The sequence below is a fragment of the Lissotriton vulgaris genome, chromosome 1_1 (assembly GCF_964263255.1).
Source record: "Lissotriton vulgaris chromosome 1_1, aLisVul1.2, whole genome shotgun sequence".
In the NCBI taxonomy this organism is placed as follows: domain Eukaryota; kingdom Metazoa; phylum Chordata; class Amphibia; order Caudata; family Salamandridae; genus Lissotriton; species Lissotriton vulgaris.
This window is the reverse complement of record NC_141685.1, coordinates 469965175-469989758: the sequence shown is the minus strand read 5'-3', so window position 1 is coordinate 469989758 and position 24584 is coordinate 469965175. Positions and strand designations below refer to the sequence as shown.

The window sequence follows — 24584 nt, the reverse complement described above, 5'->3', positions numbered from 1 at the left end:
TTTCACACTCACTTCTCACAACCCCACTAGGACACACTCTCACACTCATCAAACAGCGAAATAAAAAGATCTCAGCTAAAGTGACCCTTCAGGGGACCCGTAGGGCATTGCAGTGCCAGCCCAATGAGGAGCACAGCCCAATGATGAAGCATGACATCCCTAGGGATGTGTGAGGGCAACAAGAGACAACCTTGTTGACTGTCTTCTCTTGATTGGTACAGTACCTAGCTACTTACTTTACCTTTTTCTTTCTTCCAGCACGATTAGTCTCATATTAGGAAGCAGTAACCCCCGTATTTGGATTGATACTGCATCAGACACATACTTTTTCTAAACAATACGATAGCATTCAGTAAAAAACATAATGTGTGTCTTTATGTTTTCTGCATACATTTCTATGAAGATTATTTGCTGCCTTCAAGCAAGACGTTTGGAAAAGTTGGACTATCTATAATGGCTGTATTTAGCACCAAAAATAAAACGCTCAAGCTAGGAATTTAGAATATTTAGAATATTATTACATATATTCACACATCTTACTACAATGCTAATTGCACAATTAAGAATGATGCATTGCTCACCCCCAGGGTCGTTCTGTTCCTCATTCAGAATGACAGGAGCTGGTTTGGAATGCCCTTTCGAATTGTATGCAGTGACATTGATGGTGTGCACTGAAGGGGGCACAAGAATCTTGCATTTTAGCTCCAATGTTTTGCATATCTTAATTATTTTCTTCTCTTCCTGCTCTTCATAAAATGCTATATAGCCAAGAACTCTGCCTCTTGCAACCTTCGGATCAAGAGGCTGCAAAAAGATAACAAATATAGAAACAAGGAGGTCAGTTAAATAATACAAGTCAGAGTTAAACCCCCCCCCCCCCCGCCATGCTGCGTGCAGAGTTAATATTGTTGCTTACCACGGTGACCTGATAGATGTAGTGTGAGATAATTGGAGGGAAAAGAGGTGAAAGTAACACCAAATAACTCCCCACAAATCAGTTGCATCCTCACGGCAGAACATTGAATAAATCACACTCAACAACCCCAAAAACAAAACACACACACATTTCATCACTCCAAACAAGCATTCTTAATACCTCACAGAATTGCTATAGCAAGACTGCACACGTGACCAGAAAAATGGGCTACGATGACAATGCATCATTAATGCACAAGATACTTATTCATGTCTGCTTTATAGCCACCTCCTCTTTTCCATTCATGCAGAGGACATGTGTAATTATTTCTTCCAAGGTCATTACACTGTGTTGCTGGACATTACAAAGGAGAGTGTCTTCTCAAAATGCTTCCACAAGCACTTTGGGATTGGGTAGGAAGAGGGGCAGAGCGCAGGTGATCTGGAGTAGAGCGAGTATCAGCCGAGAGGCCTCAAGCCTGCCTTTAGACACGAAACCTGCCACCTATTTCATTGACCAGTTGTACTATGGGCTGATGCAGAGGATAAACCATGCATACATGCATCGCCGATAAGCATGGGCGAATTTTGCGAATCTGGCGTTCGCGAATTTGCGGATTTGCGAACTCGCAATCCGCAAAATTCGCGAATTCTCGCAATTTTCTTTTTTTGTGTTCGCAAGGATTTCTGCCAGTTCGCGAGGGTTTGTACCAGTTCGCAATTGCGAACTTACATGTCGGCTCGCAACGGTCGCGATTATGTTGTTTCTACGTCTGGTTCATCATCACTGGTTCCCAGCACCCTCTGTTTCACCACTGCCACCCTCTGTTTCACCCATGCCACCCTCTGGTACATCAATGCCACCCTCTGGTTCATCATTACTGTAGATTATGGGGGGAAAAGCAAGCACACCTGCCCTGCTTCAACTGACATGAATTAATTTGGGGTTGATTTATTAATGTGTCACTGTTTTAAAATTCCAGTCTGCACCTGCTTCCTTATCTGTAATTTGCTTTCTGTTGCAGTGCAATTTTTTTTTTCCAGGACCTTTGTGGCCTACTTGTAGCTAATATATGATCCGGCTGTGATGGTCAGAGCAGGGTCATACAATTGTTGCAACTATCAACTGAACTCTGGAGGGGCCCCAGTCAGGAAGCACTACAGGGAATGGTTACTAATGATGAATTTGAACTTTTGCACCTGCACTCTTTCAGTTTAGCAAAACTCGCTTTTCTGCAGAACAGCAAATGTAATGCCCACAAACTTACTTGTGAAAGTTTATTTCGAATCCAAAAGTGATCCAAAGAAAGTCAAAAGGCCTCAAATCCAAAAAAGGGCAGGCAAATGTCAACCTGAGGAGTTATTCTGATAAACATCATCATTTTCAGAAGGTCTATGCTGCTTGCTAGTGGATTTCTTGTGCAGAATTGCAAATTTTGTAATTTCGCGAGTGCGAGATTGTTGCTGCCCGCCGCACCTACTTGTTCGCAATTGCGAACTTACACCGCACGCCGCAAAATTGTATCACCAGAAAAAAAAATCCGCTGCGTGCGAATTTGCGGATTTTCGGTAAATTTGCGAGCGTTCGCGGATTGCGAATTTACCGAAAATCCGCAAAATCCGCAAGCGGAACGGATTTTCCGCCCATGCTTAATCGCCGACTGGCAGACAGCCTGCTGACAGACCCCAGAAGTATGGCAGGTGTAATACAGAGATAACGAGAGAAATTGTAGTGAGGGTATCTTGTGATGTGGGCCCTAGGCTCACATGCTAATTAAATATTGACTCAGACATCAGTAATATGTTGACATAACTGGCCCCAGACTTACACTTCCGGACCTTTTGATTAACAGGGTCAACTGACCGGTGACAGGGAGAAGCTGCCATGTGATATGTATATCAGGACACTACATTCTTCCAAAAACCCAAAAGAAAGGACAAGTTCAAACTATAAACAAAAGAAAATAAATTGGATACAAAATAATATATTGCTCTCTGGGTCAATCAGCAGGACAGCAGTTGACACATGTACAAACAAAACTGGATGCAACAGGACATTTGGGCTGAAATTCATAATTTAACGTGGGATGAGACAGGACAAAAATGCTAGAGCAAAGAAGTTCGATTTCTTCTGGCAGCATGACCGCTGAATTCATATCCATAGGGTATAGAGTTGGTTTACCCTGATAATGCTTAGGACAATTTGAGTTTTGAGTCAAATGTTCAAAGCGGGTGCATCAGGAGTGTTGTTGGGAGTCTGTTGTGAAGCTTGCTCTAGTGGCACTGCTGGAGCCTCTAAAGATAGTCTTAAAGGGACTGGGAATACATTGACGATCTTCAGCATTCTCCCTCTGCGGTCCCTCTACTTTATGGTTAACTGCTGCTTTGTTGGTTTCATATGCACTTCTTAGTGCTTCAATGTTGTTGGACTCTGCTCCGATTGTAAGATGCTCCACAGATAGTAGTAGTGATGCATGCTACAGGGATTGGCAGGTTGGTGTTGCCAGTAGGGTGAACCTGTACAATAGGTGTTGACGACTTGCCTTCATGATGGAGGAATTCTTCCTTGGTTTTTCAGCGGTTGGAGCTTTGGTGACAAGAAGGCCTTTATAACCTCATGGTTCTATGAGTTGCTGTGCTCCATGTCTTCTGCATATGCAATGAAACTGCATCTCTAGGCAATAATGTCATGGTTCACTAGGTAGCTGGTGATTGTCTCGATGTTTGCGCTGGGAAGCTTAAGGCAGAGACTCTGTTTGCGCATGCATGCTGCTACTCTCGGTTCTCCTGCAGGGCCTTCACAGGGTCGTTGTTGGTCCAGATCAGAGGCTCACTTGTGCCAATAAATGCACTCACAGTCATTGGTACAAATCGGTTATGGACCAACCTCCAGGCCTGGTCCCACCTGGTCTTCTCCCCTTCTAGGTTTGGACGGTCGTCAGGTCACCCAGTGTGAACCGGCTGGTTACATTCCTTTTTCTTCTTTCTGTTTGGTGCTTCTGCATGCACTTTCTTTTCAAATATGCTGGTGAGACTTCTCTTAGCTCAAATCTCTTCTTTCTCTTTTGGGTGTTCAGTGTGCAATGTTTTCGGGACTGGCCAACAGGGTCACTCAGTGGTCTATTATCTCAGTAGTCTGGTAACTGGCCTAGGGTATTGGGCTCCAACTTGGTGATGATTAGGGCAGTCTCTGATCCACTTCTCTCCTTTCTAGTGCTATGTGGCATCCGGCCATACGTCGTATGTCCCCTCATCAGCGACCTTCTTGGAGCTGTGCTCCTGTGGGTAGGAATGTGCAGCCAGGTTCTCTTCTTCTTCGGGTCAGTGTGTCAATCGGCCAAGCCTCGGATGATCTCTTATCAGAGACTATCTTAGCATCCCACTCCATGGAGAGTAAGTAGCTGTGGTTCTGCCTCACTTTCACTTGATGGTGCAGTGCTTGCAACTTGAGGATCTGCTGTCATCAGGCATGGTTAGTGTGGATGCGGCACAGTGTGCCTTGAGAGGGTGGGTTGATTGCGACCTAGTGTCTGGCAAGAGTCTGGGTGCAGTGTGCTTCCGCCTTCTTTTCTGACCGGCCTCACTTTCTCTGGGCCTCATCCTGTCTTAGGTCATGACTGCATGGCATACTTGAATGATCTGTGTAGAGTCTCTGGGTTTCCGTTCGAGGGAAGGTGTGAGACTCCATCTACTGGTTGGGTGGAAGTCAGTTAGTTGTACCTTGTGATCTTGGTGGCTTCATTGATGCCTCCCCTCCTTCCTCTGGTTGCAACCGAGTTGAAGTGCTCTTCTCCTTTGCGCATCTGGTCCCCCTACCCAGCCCCCTCCTTAACTCCAGGGAGGCAACCAGTTTGGGTAGTTTCATAACTGAAGGCTTTAGAGTGTTGGGGTGCCTCAATGGGATGACATCCAGATGGTGCAGCCAAACAGTGTGTGAGCATCCTCTTGCAGCAGTCTGGCTGCACAGCAGTACCGGGCCTCTGTAAATGTAAATGTATTTATATAGCGCAAATCACCGACCCGGTATCTAAGCGCTTGCTTAGGGAACCCGTCCTGGTATTCCCCTGTGAGATAGCCCCAGCAGGGTATCCACAAGGTGAAAGCCAGGCATCCCACCGCGAGGGGCCGTTGTGGAGATTAAGCAAGCTATTGCCCAGAGTCGCAGAATTTGAACCCGTGAGTCGAGTAGGCACCGGAGCAAGAATTGTCAAGTCCGTGGAATTTTTGAGCCCAAGACCCGCCGAGGCGGGGAATTGAACCCTGGTCCAGGGCCGATCTCAGCTTCCGGGTCTGCCGCCTTTAACCCCTGAGCCACACTTCTCCTCTCTTTCCAATGCATCACTGTTGTCCTCCAGTCCGCAGCTTAGTGCTTCTCAGCCAACCTGATCCTGGTCCTCCTCACCTCTCTCCTTTTATTTCTACCTATGGCAGGCGATAAACTGTTGCTGTACCACTACTCACCAGCGTGGGTAGCAACACAACCACCATTGACCTCTGCTAGAAGGCTGAGTTAAGGGCAGTGAGGCCCTTTCCTGTGCAGCACCTCTAGTGAGTGCTGAGAACGACTGTATTCTGGGCTGCTGGTCAGAGACTGCACATGTTCCTCTGTGCCAGCCTGGTTCAGATGCCCTGTCTTCATGTTATTTATTCTGATTGCACCCCTTCCAGCTGTGCCTCGAAGTCTTTAAAGTGGACCTTTGTGTGCCGTGAAGAGGTTTGTTGATCGCTGGTTCAGCAGACTCAAAGATAAGGCCAGATGTGGGGGGGCCTGGAAGGCAACTGCACGGCCCACTCTGGTCCAAAGGGCTTGGGAGAGTTAATTAATTAACATTAAAATATTTAATCTAGTAGTTTAACATGCAACAATAAAAATAAAAAGGGATGGAGAAAAACCCACGCATTTGGAATGAGCTGATTTGCAATAGGCAGTCATAGTTACTCCCTTAGGCCATAAAAAAGCTATGAAGCCATTTTCCTTTAACTGGAAGCAGAGCCTAATTGTGCTGAAATGAGCACAACGTGACTTTGAAGCTTTCCCTTAAACTGACATGTTTAGAAATGCTGTCACAATTGCAGAATGATCCGGTTTAACACATGTATAATCTTATAAGCAACATTTTATTCATTAAATGTCATGAACTTTCTACTTGCTCATGTTTCATACAATGTTTTGAATAGAATAATGTGTGCATTGTAAACAAAGATGCTTGATTCACTGTAAAAAAAAATACATTACCTAACAGTGATGTTGCATTTTAGGTAATAGTTCATTTTTTCCGCAGTAAAACAAACTTATATGTGGAAGATAGATTTATGTTTTAGGGCCTGTGGGAACTGAGTCTAATGTTTCCAGAATCTAACTATGCAAATACTGACTGTAGCTAACTGTGCAATAAAAGTGCACAAACAGCATGTATTTTCGTGGGAACAGAGAAGCTGAACCTGCTTATCAAAGAGAGCTGCCATTCTGTTGGCTCCTGAGAGAAGAAACCTAATGCCTATTTTTTCAAAATGTTTTCTCTACTTTTATGTTAGTGTGTGTTCCTAGGTGGAAGAGGTCACTCTCTTTCTTGCTCAGCTCTGAAGAGGATTGCCCTCAACGCAGACCCTTGATGGTTGTGGCTACTGCTGCATCTGTTTTGTTTGCTTTTCAACAGATTGCTACTGCACCTGAATGAAGACTCATCTGAATCTCATGAACTACTCTTTATGGGAAGTTCTGCAACTCTAATTTAACTTGGAAGCTTCATGCTCCTCTGATCACACTCTTTTCCTTGAAATTCAAACTCTTCATGGGTTCTTGAACTCTAACTCTGATCTTTAGACTAAAGAATCTTTTCCTTCATGGAAATCGCTTAATGCATTACATTTTTATTGCTTGTACTAAGGATTCTTTTTAATAAGATCTCTGTAAACCTATTTGATTTATGGGCTAACTGAATTAAAAATAAACATGAAGAGAAGAGCATACTTATCTCTTGATGGGAATAAAGGTATTGAAAAATCTATTCAAACTCTCATCATTGACTGAACTTAAAACTGTTGACACTATTTAAGTTTGTGATGTTTACTAATGCCCTTTGACTTTTAATGCAACATTCCAATGACCATCAAGATAAAGAAGAAGAATTTAGCATGAATTAATGCCAATATTATCAGTGGTAGCTAGCAGAGAACGGAAGTGGGAGGGCATGTGGCGAGGGGGGACAAAATATATATATTTTTAAAAACAACACTTACCTCTTCACGCTGCAGATACCTCCATCTCTACTTCTTCATTGCTGAAGAGTCCGGAAGCACACAGGCCCCCCTGAGCCAATCACAACTCTTCAAAGCATTTTTGTGATTGTCTCCCCATAGCCAATTACAATGCTGCAATGCACGGTTGTGATTGGTCTGAGCGACGTGGTTAGGCACTTACACACAGGGAGCCTGTGCATGTTAAACACCCAGGCTGTAATGCAGGCTGGGTGGGGGACAAGCAAAGTGTGCCTGACTGTTTTTCTGGCCCGAGACGGCCAGCCAATCAGTCATGCACACTTAGGGGCCGATTCCAATTTCGGACAGTTCCAGATCTGCAAGTAGGATGCAACCGAACCCTGTACGGTCACAATCCTATACTTGACAATGGGAGCATGCATTCCGAAAGGAATGCATGCTCGCATTGTTAAGTGCAGAGGTGCAGTTCATCCCTGGGCCCCCCAAGGTACCGGCAACCAGGTGAAGGGATCAACAGGGGGGCACCATAGGTGCACCTTAGGCCACCATTTGGGGGCCCTGCTGGGGGCCCCCAAAGACAGTTTCCTACTGCCTTTCTGTGTCAGAAAGTCTGGCACAAAAAGGAAGTTGGAAACTGCCAACGTACTCCCTCGGCCAGAAAGAGCCAGCCGGGAGAGTACTGAAGGGTTTCTGGATGGCAGATGGGTTTTCTGAGCCCGTTGGAAGCCATCTGGAAAACTGAGTCGGATTCCTTTCCGACCGAGCCCATTGGAATGGCTCAGTCGGAAAGCAAACTGAACAGCACATTCCGATGTGGGCAGGAGGGTTACGACCAATGGTCAGAGCCCTTCCTGCCTGCCTCGAAATCAGCCCCTAAGTGTGTACAGTCTACTCCTCCTCCCTGAGCCACCAGCCCCAACCCGCCCTAACCCAGCCCAGCAGACGGAAAAAAAAAGAATATTTTTACCTTTCCCACTGCTCTGAGAGCAGTGGGGCGACACTCCTCCACCTTAGCGGAGGAGCCGCCCCTGAATATTATAAGAGATAGGTAAATAGAAGATTTTAGGGGCCAGTCTGTGCTTATAGTTTTCAACACTTATAAGGGACCGGCTGCTGAGGTTCGCTGCTGCCTGCTCAATTTAAAACACAGTTACAGTGTGAGGGGTATGTTTCCCAACTGAGGGACGTCAAGGAACAGCAGAGATGGGCAGGTGAGGACTCTAGTTAGATCTTTCTTGTATTTGTCTTCTTTTTTTCAGGGAGACACACATGCATTCTCGCAGCCAGACATGAATACTGCGCTGTCTTTCATATTATCCTGTTTTATGTGTGCAAGAGGTTCGTGGATGTCCATGCAGTTCTCTTCTTGCTGTGGGCTGATCATGCCAAGGTGCCACCTGCCTTGTGGACTCACTGCTCTGACTGCAACACCTTGCGGAAGCCCAAAATTTCCCGCATGAGAAATGTGGAGAAGTGTGGCTAAATGGTTAGAGTGGCAGACCCTGATGCAGAGGTATGTCCCGGGACCAGGGTTCAATTCCCGCCTCGGCGGCTCTTGGACTCAATCTCTCTGGACCTGATAATTCTTGCCTCTGTGCCTAGTCTAATCATGGGTCCCACTCTGTGACAATAGCTTGCTTAATCTCCACAACGGCCCCAGCAGCGCTTGGATGCCTGGCTTCACCTTGGGGGTGCCCAGGAGTGGACATCTCACAGGAAAGCCAGGAAGGGTTCCACAGCGGTATGAATACAGCGCTACGAGACCTCAGGTTGGAAGTGCGCTATATAAATACAAACACATTTACATTTACACATCAAACGCAGGCAGCTCTGCCAGTTCCAGCTCATGCTGGATGCTTCCCTCTGCTATCATGGCGACTACTGCACATAGCACCTTCTTCCCAGCAGGGCTGCAAACCTTGTGCTACTATCGAGCTCCTTGCTTGATCCTCATTGATGGTGCTGCTTCTCTCTCTCCTCACCAGGATGGACATTGGCTACCCAGATATGTGGACAGCAACAGCCACAGTCAGTGCTGGTCATAGCCTAAGCAACAGGAGGTCATTGGAAATGTTGTGTCGTAGACCTAAGCCCACATGCTAATTAAATAATGATATTGGCACAAGTGAGATGTGTACCTAAACTGCGTCCAGGATCATGCACATGGATCTTTCTGACCGGTGATGCCTGTGATGAATGAGTGCAGGTTTGGTGTATGTACAGTCCCCAGGAGTGGCTGCCTCGTGATGTGCCCATCAAGGCACTACCGGATAATAGCTTTGGGAATCAATTAGGACTCAGGTTGTACAACAGAAATCAAAATATAAACAGGCATCTGGTGGAAAACATCAAAGGAGACATTCAAAGTGCAGGATCCTCTGATATGGAGGACTCAAACACTGTAAGTCATGTCTCTGAACTGCTGCACATAAAGTAATCTGTGAGGAAATACTATTCAGCAAGAACATATAAATGGGGTATTTAGTCTAGACTATTGGTAGTCAATACACAGCGTACAAGTCATAAAAAAGCTTTTGAAGCAATACAGGGAGAGTTGGAGATGATGAATGCAAGGTTTGACCAAAAATAAGACGTATGGTCAAGTAATAACGTTAGAAGAAGGAATCCATAACATATATTATGGGGAGGTAGTTTTTCATCACTTTTCTTCCTATCAAACTGCCCGCTCATTTTGGTTTTAGTGATTTTAGTCTAGTGTCTATTTGTATTAGTTTCCAAAGAATGTTAATCAACTGTACTAGTTGAGGTACATTGAGCGTTTGTTTTTTCTATCCTTTCACTGTCCTTACTGCAATTATCCTTGCAGGTTTAAACTAAATATATACATTTTTGTTCTTTAGTTGACTGAAGGTCAGTTCAGCAGATGCTCCAATTCAGCTAATTACTCTTTTGAAATTAAAAGTATTTTTTTTTAATTACACATATAAGTTTTTTTGGCTCTATAGAAAAAGTTATAATATACATTTTTTAAATAATTAAACTTTTATTAATAATTTGAATCATATTATCTACTAGTATATATTGCTTTCAATATTAGCATTCCAATACTTTTTAGCCTGTTTTTGTAATCAATATTTTATACATCATAGGAAGGTAAATTGGATATTTTTGATGTTGATATTTTGATAATGATATTTTTGTATCATGATACATTAGTTATCAATACATATGCTTGATACACTTTGAACAATTGTTATTGGACTAGAATTATGACATTTAAAGCGATTTAAAAAATCATTTTGCTACAGTTTCTATCTAAAGGCACAATTCCTATTGATCCAGGGGAAAGATCCCCAACAATGTCTTTCCCAAATCACACACAGGAAGATAGCATTGTCCACAAGGTAAGAATTATAGAGACAAGTCTAATGGGTTAGGAACTGCACTTTGATTTGCAGATATTAACATATGTTTTGTTTCATGAAAGCCTAGTTTCAGGGTAATCTACAGAGAATGCCACATTAGAGGTGGCCAGTATTGGCTTAAAGAGGAATATGGAACTCAGTAGACATATCCTCCATGAACCCTATGAAACTCTCAGGAAGTTCTCCAAGTGCAGTAGAGAAGGGGTGGAGACAGTGCTGCATTAATAGGTCATGGTGAAGGCAGAATACTGGTAGATGCATGGTGGAAGGGAGAAGACCTCCAATATTATGCTATCTCTATGCCTTCGAGAGAGAAGGCTCTTTGCTGAAGTGTTTGTATTACTAGAATGATCGGTTATGCATAATGAATAAACACAGACACTGAGCATTAAAACAAAAGGGTGGAAGAGCTAATATTATTTAATTATTTGCTTTAAGGTCTTGGAATGCTCTGTTTGTTGTAGAGAGACATGAGTTATTACAGCATCCCCAACCTGGCCCTGCCTAGTGCCACGCATTGTCGGATAGCATAACACATTTTAGTGGTAGTGTCTGCATCACCGCATTAAAATGCTATGGTACTCATATTTAAGCTCCTCTGAACTGTGCGACGCGGCACAGCAGACCTCAGAGCGGTGGTTGGCAGCTTGCTTGTTGTGCTGCTGCAGGCAGTCAGAGTCTGAGTTGGGCCCATGGCCAAGAGAGGTTACTGATTCCTATGGGTCCAACCCATCTCAGACTTGGCCTGGCTGTTTGTACTTCACTTTCCGGTTACACATTAACCTTAACCTTAACACAAAGAGGCTGTCTCTGACCTCAGTCTCCACATGTGGCATGATATCTTGATGATCTGTGGGCATCCTGGTGCCAACAGGGAGGACCTGGGCAAGTCTCTTTCTACTGCCACCCAGACAAGATGGCACCATATAACACTGACCCTCGATGACTGCTGCACTCACTGTGGTGGTCTCTCACCGCTGCAGAGCACACTTCGGCAGCAAGCATGGTGCGCAGGATGCAATGCAATTATTGTCTTCAACTCTTCCTGGCGAACAGGTAATGGGGTTGGGTGTCACCTCTTCATTTCCACCCACTGGATTCTGGATCAGACGGCAGGTCAAACTCTGTGCCCATCAAATGTTTGAATCTGGGTCCCTGACAGCACATGTTGTCTGAGCAACAGTGGGTCATAAAGTTGCTCAGACAACATGTGCATTCCATCCTTGGCATCTCTGCTGAGAGCACAGAGCAATGGTCACATATATGTAATTAACATTTCATATGAAAGTTTGTGAACTGTATATATGGCTATGAAAATCTTGACAGCGCCAAAGGAAATGAAAATAGCATGTTTAAAGGTGAAGCAAGTGAGAGAGTGGGTGGCTTTGTAGTAAAGTGGAAGGAAGCATAAGAAAATGCACACAAAAGTACATAGTGAAAACAGTGATGAAGAGGAAGGAAGAAGGTGACCTGTGCAGGGGCTGCTACTCCGTTTAGGCAGCGGAGCGTCCCCCCAATACAAAATTGCCACCAGAGATGGACAAATAAAATGGTAATAAAAATTTATTAATTACCATTTTATTTTTCAAAAACCCGTCCTGCGCCAATCGTCAAGATGGAGGGGCGTGATTTTCCTTTTTCTTCTGCTGCCAGTCAGGCAGCAGCAGAAAGCAGTGAGGGGCAGGGCACTTCAAGTTTAAAGTATGCATGTCTTTTTGGCCAGCTAGACATGCACATTTTAAACTTCTCTAAACCATCTTTCTTAGACTGCTGGGTGAAAGACAGCATAGAGCTCAAGTGTCCTCGGGAGTGGGGAGAGAGGCCACTCCCCCCAATCCTGGCACTGCTCTCATGCAGGGCTGGTTACTGCAGTTTCCTGAACCGAGCGAGGAGGAGGACTTCGAGTCAGGAAGGCAATTATTTTTTTTTTTTTTAAGAAATCTTTATTGTCAAGATGGCACAATACACAAACTTATAAGCATACAGAAATTCGATCGTGGACCATTGGCGTTTACAATCATGAGAAATGTGAGAAATTATTAACATGTCGTGATCAAACAATTTTGTCTACCACCTTGATGTGTGCATGGAGCGTTCGTAACAGTCCGTGAAATACAGGTTTCAAGTTATACCTGCAGAGCAGTTCCTCACGGTAATCCTTGCTTTTCTCACTCGTGGTATGTGTACCCGCTCCTAACAGTTCAATTTTAAAGCTTAACAAAAACAGTTAACCCAACTAAGGTCATCACTTGGCAACGGGTAATGCCGTATACAGTCAGCAGTCGGTCAATCCACACCAGTAGTACTAGTTCTAGGGTAGCCTCGCCACCCCACACCCTCTCGAGGCACCCCAGTGCTCAGTATGTGGACTCACGCCATCTAGTCGTCATCCTCCTCAGATTCTGAATCCTGGCCCTCCGGCAATGGTGTACATGGTTCTCCCCTATATTTGTTCCACGGCAACCACACCTTATTCCACTTACGGGGGCAAGCTCTCATCACGTATACTGCCCTTTCTTTTATCATTAAAAGGTCCATGTTCCTTATCCACCCTGCTACTGTAGGCAGTTCCGGGGCACCCCATTTTTGCGCTATATCACGTTTGGCCACTGTTACAGCCAGCGTAACCCACAACTGCCCATACCGGTCCAGGTCATTAGGCTCCCATACGTTTAACAGGCACATACGTGGTTCTGGCATGACTGACACTTCCATGGCCTGGGAGACAGTACGCATAATTTGCCTCCACACATCCTGGATTCGTGGGCAATCCCATAAAGTGTGGAGCAGAGTACCCTCCTCCCCGCAGCCCCTGAGGCAGTATGGGTGTGGTGCCCTTTGTATTTTATGTAGGAGTGGTCTGGTGTAATAAGTGCGGTGTAGAATCTTGAGTTGTACTAAGCGGAACCTGGCCGATATGCCTACCTCCCGTGGTGATGCAAGCGCCTCGTTCCACTCCGTCTCGTCCATCTCGCCCAGTTCCCCAACCCATTTCTCTTTAAGCTTCTGTGTGGGGTCCGGTAAGTTGTTAACTAGTTTTTTATACGTGAGAGAGGTAGCCTTTTGCTCCATAAACTCTGTTAGTAGCCTGTCCTCTAGTGGTGATGAGTCTGGGAGTGTGGTGTCAGGCGGGATTGCCTGTAGGAGGGCGTGTCGTATCTGCACATACCTGAATGTCTCGGTGGGGCTTAGTCCGTATTGTTGTTGGAGTTGGGAAAATGCAAGCACTGTGCCCCCTTCCCACAGGTCTCCTACCACTGAGATCCCTACGCTGTCCCACTGTGTGAATCCCTTACAGGACCTCAGGTTTCCCAGCGCCTTAGTATCCCACAACGGTGTTAATCTGGTAATTTTTCCCTTCCAACCCAGACGTGATTGTGCCGTGTGCCATAGTTTTGCCGTGTGTAATGTCGGGCCTAGTAGGTTTTTAACTTGTGAGTAGTTGTATAGTACCGCGAGCATGCCGTCTATACCCAGCTGAGACCAGTCCGCCTTATATGCGGGATCGCTCCGTGGGGTGTGGATCCAGTGGTTAATTACTTTAAGCTGTGACGCCCAATAATATAATTGAAGATTGGGTAACGCTATCCCCCCCTCATACCAGCTCTTCACCAGTTTATTATGCGCTATCCGCGCTGGGCCATTACTCCACAACAAGCTTGATACCAGTGCAGCGATTTGCTTAAAGTAGCGTGGGTCCACGATATAGGGGGAATTCTCAAGTACATATAAAAACCTCGGGAGAGCCATCATTTTATACAGCGCCGCCCGCCCAAGGAGGGTCAGCGGTAGTGTAGCCCAGAATTTAACGTCCGCACGTAGGCGAACCAGAGGCGGCAGTAAGTTCTCGGTATGATATCCCTTAGCATCAGTAGTAACGACAATTCCCAGATACTTAAAAGAGGTGGATGTTATTTTTAGGGGGCAGTCGTCGTGCAACAATGGGGCTGGGCCCTTAAGCACGTACATTATGGATTTGGCCCAATTCAGGGTGTAGCCCGACGCCTTGCCATGCTCATCGCACAATGTCAATAAGGCAGGGACTCCTTCGGTGGGATTGACCATGTAAATTAGCATATCGTCTGCATACAGGGAGACTCTATCCTCCCACCCTGCCTCCCAGGAGATGCCCCGGAACAGTGGCGTTGCTCTGAGCAAGATTGCCAAAGGTTCTAGCACTAGTGCAAAGAGAAGGGGTGATAGCGGGCACCCCTGTCTAGTTCCCCGCCCCAGCGGGAAAGGCGGTGAAATGTGACCGTTCGCTACCACCTGCGCGACTGGTGACGTGTACAATAACCGTACCCATGCAAGATATTTGGGGCCAAATCCCATTCGAGTCAGTACAGCGAATAAATATTCCCACTCAACCAGATCAAACGCCATCCTAGCGTCTAGGGATATTATTACCGCCTGGTCCGTGAGAAGATGCGCCCGCGCCATCACCCCATGTAGTCTTCGTAGGTTCAATGCCGTGCTACGGTGTGGCATGAAACCCGACTGGTCTGGGTGTATCAGAGTGTGTAGGTGTTGAGTCAGGCGACTGGCTAGGAGTTTTGCTAGTATCTTCGCTTCAATGTTAAGTAAGGAGATGGGCCGGTATGAGTTACATTCAGTTGGTGGCCTGGCTGGTTTGGGAATGGCAACGATCGTGGCCGTGCGCTGGTCGAGTGGGAGCATTGCCTTCTCTACGCTTTCAGTGTACATATCTAACAGGGGTTTTGCCAGTACTGAGGCCGTCGCTTTATACCACTCTACAGGTATGCCGTTGGGTCCCAGCGCTTTGCCCGATTGCAGCGCCTGTATTGCCAATTGGATCTCGCCCTCAGTCAGGTCTGCGTCTAGGTCATGCTGCGTTTCGCTGGGCAGCACTTGGATATCAATGTGGCTAATCGAGGCCATCGCTTCCTGCTCCGTGACGGAGCGCTCCGGGGTGTAAATCCCTTGAAAGTGGCGTGCTAGGGTGCGTACTATTTGTTCCGGGTGTGTCTGCAGTTGGCCCTCACTATCATACAGTCTCTGTATCCCTCTATTACTACCGCCTCGTTTGTCCAGCCATGCCAGCATCTTCCCGGCCTTGTCCCCCACATCATATATTCGGTATGCGGTGTTTGCTAAATGACCCTTAGTGATCGTTGTCAGATGAGCTTGGTATTGCTGTTGTCGGAGGTGCAATGTATGAGCTGTGTCCGGGGTTGGGTCCGACATGTGGGCAGTGTTCGCTGCGCCTAGCGCCAGTTCTAAATTCGTAAGCTCTGCTCTGGAGTCCTTTTTATGCCCTGCGATTGCCGCTATGGCAGCGCCACGTAAGACCGCTTTGTATGCCTCCCAAAGTACCGAGGGTGAGGAGACTGTCCCTGCATTTTCGGTAAAGTAATGTGTCGTGGCTAGCTTGAGTTTCTTCCTGACCCCCGGGATCTGTAGGTAGTTGGGATATATCGGGTATATTCTGGCACGCTTTGATTCTTTGGTAGTAAGATGTAGTGATATCGGGGAGTGATCTGAAATGCCCCTGGGTAAAATTTCCAGCTTATCTATGGAGCCCAAGCCTACCCCCAGAAGGAAGAAGAAGTCAATACGTGAGAGGCTGTTGTGTGAGGAGGAGTAGTGCGTGTATTGATGGGCTGTGGGATTCAGTTGGCGCCATGCATCCGCGAGACCCAACGCGTTCAGGAAGCTGGGAAGAGCAGAGGCTCCTCTCGGGCGGTCCCGTGTGGGAAAGGTGTCTAGCAAGGGGTCTGTTATGGCATTAAAATCCCCCCCAATGATTATGTTTCCCTCCGGAAGTTCTAGGAGAAACTGCCCTAGCGCCGGGAGTGCAGTAGCGTGTAGCGCCGGGGGGATGTATACGGACACCACATTAAGGGTTCTTCCCTCCCACTGGCCCGAGATCGCCGCAAAACGTCCCTGGTCGTCCGTCTTGTGGCTGTGAACTAGAAAGGATGAGTTTTTCTTAAGGAGTATCCCAGTGCCCCTGGAACCCGCAGTGAATTGAGCATGTACTGCCATGGAGTATCCGCGTCTATTTAAAGCCTTGCATGCATTCCCGGTCAGGTGTGTTTCCTGAAGCAAAACCAATTCAGGCCCGTGGCGTTTGATGGTGTGCAGTACCAAACCCCTTTTTATTTTATCTCCTAATCCCCTGACGTTCCACGTAAGTAGTTTCAGTGGGGGCACCGTTGTTAGCGCGGGAGCGCCCTCAGTGGGTGCAGCTTGTTCTCGTCTTGCCATCTGTATTTAGAACCTGTGACTCCAGTGTGCAGCCATGTGGCGCTATCTGTGAGGAGTGCTGTGTGTCCATGCGCCCTATGTGGATGTCCCACAGTGTGACCGCTTTCCCTACGGAAGTAGTGATGACCAATAATGCTAACCATAACAATACAACTTTCCCCTCCCACCCCCTCCCTGCTCCCCTGCTCCACGGACGATAACCCGCCCGCATCCCCAACTCGGCAGAGTGCTTAGTCCCATCCCTATCTATCTTACTTGCTCGTGGGGTCGGTGAGTCCCCCACAGGCATCGGCCAATGCCCGCCCTACTCAGCTCCATCAGCTACAAGGCCCCAATGGCAGCAGATGCGCCGGTCCATATGTACCACATACATTCAGCTCCTAGCAGGTTGTCCTGAGTCGAGAGGGTCTCTTTCTAGATCCGAGTCCAGCCCCGCGGCTCCCTCCTCAGTTGTAGGGCTACTGTTTTGGTGCTCCGTCGTCCTCCCGTTACGCTGGTTCTGGCGGTCCCTTTGCGGACGCTGGGGCTGGCCCACCTGCCTCCATCCATCCAGCCATTCTCGTGCCACCTCCGGTGTGTCAAAAAACCATGTCTTGCCCTCGGCCACAATCCGCAATTTGGCGGGGAAAAGCATCGAGTAGGGTAGGCCCCTATCACGCAGCGTTTTTTTCACTTCATTGAATGTTTTCCGGCGCCTAGCCACCTCTGCCGTGTAGTCCGGAAAGAAGGCCAAAGTCGAGTTCTGAATTTTTACAGGCGGTGCGACCCTTGCTGCCTGCAAGATGGCGTCTCTGTCTCTGAAGTTGAACAACCTGGCCAGAACAGGTCGCGGCGTTGCTCCCGGTTTGGCAGCCCCTCCCGGGACCCGGTGCGCCCTCTCAACAGAGAAGAAATTGGACAGGCCCTTTGGTTGTAGCTTGTTTTTGATAAGGTCCTCTACGTACAGATCCATGGCGCCTTTCCCTTCCGACTCCGGAAGGCCTAAGATGCGGACGTTGTTTCTTCGGGAGCGCCCTTCCTGATCATCCAGTCTGTCCTGCAGTTGCTTCGTGACCTTTTCCATTCGCTCCATCGCCACTTGCAGGTCTGAAGTGTCCTCAATGAGCGATTTTGTGACTACCTCCACTTGGGACACCCTTTCTGTCATCTTCTTGAAGTCAGCCCTCAACAAATTCACTTCGGAAGAAATAGTGCCCACTGTCGCCTGCACAGCCGTGAGCGTTCGCATAATGTCCTCCAGGGTTACTTTCTTCGCCCCTTCTGTGTCCGGAGGAGTACCAGCAGAGTGGCGTCCGCCTCCCTGAGAATGGCCTTGCTGACCATATACAAATTTATCAAGTTTTGCCTGTGTGGCTGCGCTCCGTAAGCCTTTGCCCGCCATGGCGCCGTTTTCTCTGTCGTGTGACCCTGTCCCTTATTTATGTCCAAGCCGACTGCTTGAGGGTCGTGCCGTCCCCCGGACACCAGGCTACGTGTGGTCTGATGGGAGTCCTATCGCCAGCCGTATCTTGCACCGTTAGTCACAGTTCCTCGGTTCACTGCAGCCTAGGGGTTGCACTTGGTAGATGGCCTGTTCCCGTGACCTTGCCCTGCGGCCCACCACGTGTGGGCTCTACTCCTTTGCGCGCTACAGCACGCTTAACGTTTATGCCTCGTGGTCGCAGTCTGTGTCCGCAGGACCGGTTGTGTCATGTAAATTGCGGCAGGGTCTCACAGTGCCGGGGGTGCAGTACCCGGGAGGTCTCAGCCCCCACCAGTAGCGTAGTTAGTGCTGCACACGCCTTCCCAGGGCAGCGCCCGCTCTTCTCGGGATAATGATCAGCGCCAACCCTCTAGGTGGGCTCGAGCCAGTGTGTGCTGCACGGATCAGTGGGCGCGCTGCTGTCTCACCTCGCAACCGGTGATTCCTGTCTTCTTCTCTCCCCGCAGATAGCGCCGCCGATGGTTAGGGAATTTCCCGCTTGCGAGGGTGCTTATCCCGTCTGGGACAGTGCAGCCGATGTCGCTCCCTCGAAGGGTCCAGTCTGGCAGCATGGAGCGTCGGAGCGTTTCTTATCCCCGGGTGTCCGCAGGTACCGGCTGGAGTCAGAGCGCCGCTGCCGCCCAGGGTGCACTTCCGTCCGGGTCCGCCAAGTACGCCAGTCCGGTGCAGCCGGGCAGTGGAAGGCCACAGGAGTCCGCCTCTGTATGGAGCACTTCTCGGCGTTGGACGGTCGCCGGGAGCGGGTCGATGCGTGCCGCTTGGTTCCCGCAGCCGATGTCGCTCCTTCGAGCGGTCGATTTAACGGATGGGTCGACGGATTAGTGGTCAGGCCGTTATGCCTTGCGGAGCTCCCTCTTCAAGCTGCCGCCATGCTCGGCAGTTGGCCACGCCCCCCCCCCCCGCAATTATTTTTTTTTGCTTGTTTTTTTACTTTTATTTTTGTTCCCCCGCCCCCTTACATGGAAGCCGCCACTGGACTTGTGAGATAGGCTTATGCAACATTTTGGTAAGCTGTGAGGATACAAAGGCAAAAACAACAATTGATGGACGGACCCTATGTGGAACCCTATGTGGGAAGGGTATGCCCAGACGTGGGTCCCGTGCTTACTAAGCCACAGGAGTCAAGCTATCCTGGCTGATGAAGGCTGATAGCCAGAACCCGGTCCTAGGATGCTTGATTCCGGTCCAGGGAAGACATGGCTTGGCAGTTTGGTCTGGACTGTTCCCATGAGGCACAGGGTCAAGACTGATTTGCATATGGCCATGTCTGAACTGGGGTGGTGGAGTGAGCTAAAGAAAGATGATGGACTAAATCCAGATCAGTTGACTGGGGGTGGGTGTTTGATTTGCTCAAACGCTCGTCCATTATCCCCTTTGGTATCACTTTGTTCACCCTAAGTTGGCAGGGTATGCTCAGACATGGGTCCCTTGCTCACTTTGCCACTGGATTCAAGTTATCCAGGCTGATAAGGGTTATGAACCCGAAACCGGTCCCAGGATGCTTGTTTCCGGTCCAGAGAAGACATGGCTTGGCAGTTCGGGCTGGACTGTTCCCATGACGCACAGGGTCAGACTGATTTGAGTATGGCCATGTCTGAACTGGGGTGGTAGAGTGAACTAACTAATGATGATGGATTAAACCCAGATCAGTTGAATGGGGTGGGTGTTTGATTTGCTCAAACGCTCCGTCCATCATCCCCTTCAGTATCGCTTTGTTCGACCTAAGTCATCCTCAGGAACGTTGCATTGCTCTGAAAATCTGGAAGAGTACTCAAGACAGCACAGAGAAGCAGCTAGCAACTTGAGCACCTTGAGACCCTCATTGGTGATTTGCTGCGCTGTATAAATCATGATTGATTGATTGACTGAAAAAGAATTGGTGGGAGTGCAATCCAGCACCTTTGCCATTGGTGTAGACTACTTGCAAGCATTCATCTCATCACTTTTAGTGTCTTTGATTTACTAAGAGCCTTTGTAGTCTACATGTTTGTGCCCATCTACTACCTCCCTTGAATATTGGGCATTCAGCATGGCAGGTCCTGCCTGTCACGGCATTAGCAACACACAGCTTCTGAAACACTAACCTAAGGAGTGGTATGTGGATACAAAAAATAAAGACATTCATACATTTCCGAGAAGTGTTTCTAATGAATGAAAAATCCTACTACACCGGTTGAAAGAACCTATAAACACTATATATTCAGAACAGACACATGAATTTATCATCAATTTTGTTCAGTGTCACTGGCATTTATGCTCTCCTCAGCTCTGTTGCAAAAGCTTGTTGTAGGAAATTAAGGTTATTGATTGAGAGGTGTGGAATCCCTGCAACAACCATAATTCTTGCCAGGGTGAACCACAAAAGTAATTAAATTAACCTGTGCTTAACCCTCTGGTAGTTTGACACAAAAGCAGTGAGGCATAACTTAGAGGCAATGTGTTATTTATTCATGCAGCACACAGACAGTAATAAAGTTGAAACAAAAGAAAAATCCTAAACCTATTGTTATGATTTCCCGAGTAGGCTCGCTGTCAGATGCACAAAGCGGCAATGAAACTAACACTCCCAGCATGCCGCAGTACTTCCGGGGTACACAAAACATGTTTCCGTTGTGGGCGGACTCTTAAGGAAAGTCGGCATGGTCGGCTGTTGCTGACTATTCCAGGTCATTTGGGGAAAGAGGCCGGTATGCACACGTTTCTTTGAGGTTCTGATAATGGTTCCTTGGCACCACTTTTTCTCAAAGGGTTGACAGTTCATCTTGGCAAGTTTGGTTTGAGGTTCGTACGGGTGAAGAAACCCACCAAACCTAACTTTGTGTCGGTTCCTTGGCTGGCTTTTTCACATTGGGTAAAGGAACCGGTATCTGAAGAGCAGTAACCTTTGTCCTTGGTTTTCTGCCTTTGGAGTTCTGCTGATTGCGCAAAAAGGTCAGACAACATTTTGGTTCCTATATATTTGGAAGTGGCATAACTACGTGGGCATATATTCCTTACTCTTGGAAGTGAGGCAACTGCCCTTTAACTTTTGTTTCGCCTTGAATCTCGCAAGGATGGTTATTTACCAGTGTGTGAGAAGCTTTATTTAAGGAATTCTGATTAATGGAGCATTGTGTAACAAAAGCTAAAACATGATAAAGTATCAATACTTTGACGTTGTTACATATGTGTTCTATGTTTTCATGCCTAGCTACTAACGGGGATCTTCGTAGGAGTGAGGTCCACACCCTGTGTTGAAAATGCAGGCCAACTATTTGGTATGTAATGAATTCAACTTGAATTGTTTGTTTGTCTTAAGGATACTCACTTGCGAGTCATACTATATCTCTTCCTTAGATGCACTGATACCATGCATTCCTTCTGGAAGTAGATCAAAGAATGTTTGTAACACTTTTCCTGTGACTATCGTACATTACGAACAGTGGTTCCTGTTATTTTCTTTTACAGGTAAATTATATGGTAGGGTGTGTAGGATGTAAACTCAGTCATCTGTCTTTGAAAAGTCCGAAGATAGTAATATCATGTTCTTATAATTTTCAGATCTCCGTCCCTGCTGTTCCCTGCCTATCCTTCCCTCACTTGATCCTATCAAAATTCTGTGTTATTACAGCATACAGAATTGAGACGATCAAGAGTTGGACCCTTTTGTGCATCACTCCAATCCCAAGGACTACAGATGACACCGATTGAGAGAAACAGATTAACATTTAATAAATAAAATGGTACAGAACAACAAAAATCCAATCAGTAGAACCTCAGCTATTCAGTTTTATTATTTTTTTGTGAAAATAGAGCCTAAAAGCAAAAAGCATTAATTGCAGTCATCTAGTTGTGCTAGACCACTAGAAAGTCACAAGTTCAGGCCAACCACGGTGATTCAAAAGCTGGATACAGCTAAAAAAGTTATCTTTTTAAAGTCCGGAGCAAAGCGTACCATTCACGGTGGAGGAAGCAGCAAGGAGCGTGAAGAGCTGATTTGCTTGTGGCTGGGTCGAAAATGAGGAGGAATGGTGAGCAAAAAAACATTGGGTTAGAATGCTACTCTGAGAGATTGCCAGTAGTTAGAAAAATTGCAAGCATTCCTCCCATCATCTTTTGTATGCTTGCTCTACTACCCTGTGTGGCAAGGGTATGCCCAGATGTGGGTCCTGTGCGAACTGTGCCACTGAAACCAGCTACATCTACTGAAGAGCCCCAATCATGTCAAAACCAGTCTTGGATTGCTTGTTTTCTGGTTCAGGGAGGACTTTCCTTGGCAGTTTGGGCGGGACTGTTCCTATTGCAGCAGGGTCAAAACTAATTTGTATATGGCTGGGTACAAACTGGGGTGGCATAGTGGGCAAAAGAACAATTTTTGTGAATGCTACCCAGAGCAATTGCCCATCAACTTATGTATGTTTGCAGCCCCTGAGTTAACACCTGAGCAGCAGAGACGGAGTACAGAGGTGTTGGGATAGTTTTCTAACCTCTTCACACTGCCACTAGGGTTGACACATTTCTGTGTGCAGGACATGGACACTGGGACCAGTCTGAAAATGAAGGGATTAATGTACAGAATGTCGCGCCAGGTTCAAGGATGCATTATGGCAGAGTTTGCCAAGATTTTGCACCTGTGGGTCATTAAGAGATCTTGTAGACTGTGGTCTAGTCCTGAGGTGCTAATGCCAAATCAAGAGTCTACTGACTTGAGGTTTTGAGTGTACTATTGAGCCCTCAATGAGGTGACAAAGGCTAAAGCCCATCCAGTCCCCAGAGCAGAAGAAATAGTGGATCAGTTAGGTGCAGCAAAATATTTGAACACCTTTGATCTGGCCAGTGGCTACTGGCAGATTCTCTTAGCACCACGTGCCTAGGAGACGACTGAATTTTCTACATCACAGGGACTGTATCAGTTTAGGGTGACTCACTCAGGGTTGAAGAATGCTCTTGGGACTTTTCATCCACCTGTTAACTCATATTCTTGCAGGGCTGGAGGAGGGGTTATGTGGGCCTCCCTGGATGACACTGCTGTGTTTAGCAGTGAATGGCAAGAGCACCTAAGACACCAAGGACAGGTATTGGCAAGGATACAGGAGGTTAAAACTGGCCATATAGACAACTAAGTTTCAGGGCCTAGGCCTAGCTCTCCTGTGCTCCCGCACAGCTCTTCTTCCTCCCTGTTTTTCTGAGTTCTTTCTCCTGTTTTTCCCTCAATTTTTACTGCTTTCTACTTCCTTCCCCCACATGATTTTACGTGCTTTTTCCTGCTTTTGCCTCATTTTTACTGCTTTCTCCTTCCTCTCCCCTGTTTTTCTGAGTCCTTTCTCTTGCTTTTGCCTCATTTTTCACTGCTTTATCTGCAAAGCAGCTAGCATCTCCAGCACCTTGGCACACCCACAGGTGATTTACAGTGCTTTATGAATCCTGATTGATTGATTGAATGGGGGGGTAGGCTTTTGTAGTATACTGTGTGCATGAAGTGAGGAATAGGAGGATCCACCTGTTGGATGGTACGATTCAGTCATGAGTTCCCTTGATACTTTTCTTTCACATCAACATACTACTGTGATATTCTTTGAAATAAATAAGATGCACATCCTGTTTCTTTTCATGCGGATGCATTTCGGGACAATTAAGTCCCTACCTCAGTGGCATACCTAATGCTCGATTCTAATTGAGTACTTGTCGAAGTCCAAACGAACCTCTGGTCAAACTGCTCTCCAGGAGTACCAATGCTCCCTTTCCTTTTTCCCTTTTTCCCGGACAGCTTATGTTCCCAGTAAATATCGATCAGATGATTGTCCCAAAAAAAAAGTATCAAGGGAACTCATGTTCTAGAAGATTGTGTTTAGTACATGGATGAGGCATAACAAAAAACCTTAGGGTGATAACAAATAAATGAGATATAATGAAGTAATGAGTATTTTGTGATTTATAAATTGTTTAATTGTTTTGAAGTTAACAGTGCATACTGCATTCGAGTCGATGGACTTGCTATAGAATGTATGTCTTAGACTTGTACAACCGCCCCCCCCCCCCCCCCTAGAAAGACCCCAGTGATGCTTACAGGCCAAGAGCTCCCTTTAGTGGACTTTTACATAAACTTCTTCTTAGTAGTCTTGTTAAAAAAAAATCTCGGTGCAAGGTAATTAGTGCATCCCTAGCCATCATGTCATTTAACAGGGAAGTGGTAATTATGCCAGCATGTCTTCTCCTTCCATATCTTCTGGGCTTGATGATTTAAATACTGAGGGCCAAGACCAACTATACTTTTTATCTAGATAAATCTGTACCTCTCTGCATTTATGTATATTAAAAATAGGTGCTGCTTCAATTTTGTAACGTTTGTATATTTAAGGGAGGTAACCAGTGCA

General features: G+C 46.8%; 1 protein-coding gene across 1 annotated transcript in view; it reads right to left on the bottom strand.

Annotated features, from left to right (window-relative positions):
• LOC147747364 (interleukin-12 receptor subunit beta-2-like) overlaps positions 1 to 24584 on the bottom strand; it is a 710479-nt gene that overhangs the window by 354536 nt on the left and 331359 nt on the right. The window contains exon 9 of the mRNA XM_086936242.1: positions 582 to 804. Coding sequence (XP_086792368.1) covers positions 582 to 804 — 223 coding nt within the window. The remainder of the gene's footprint in view (positions 1 to 581; positions 805 to 24584) is intronic.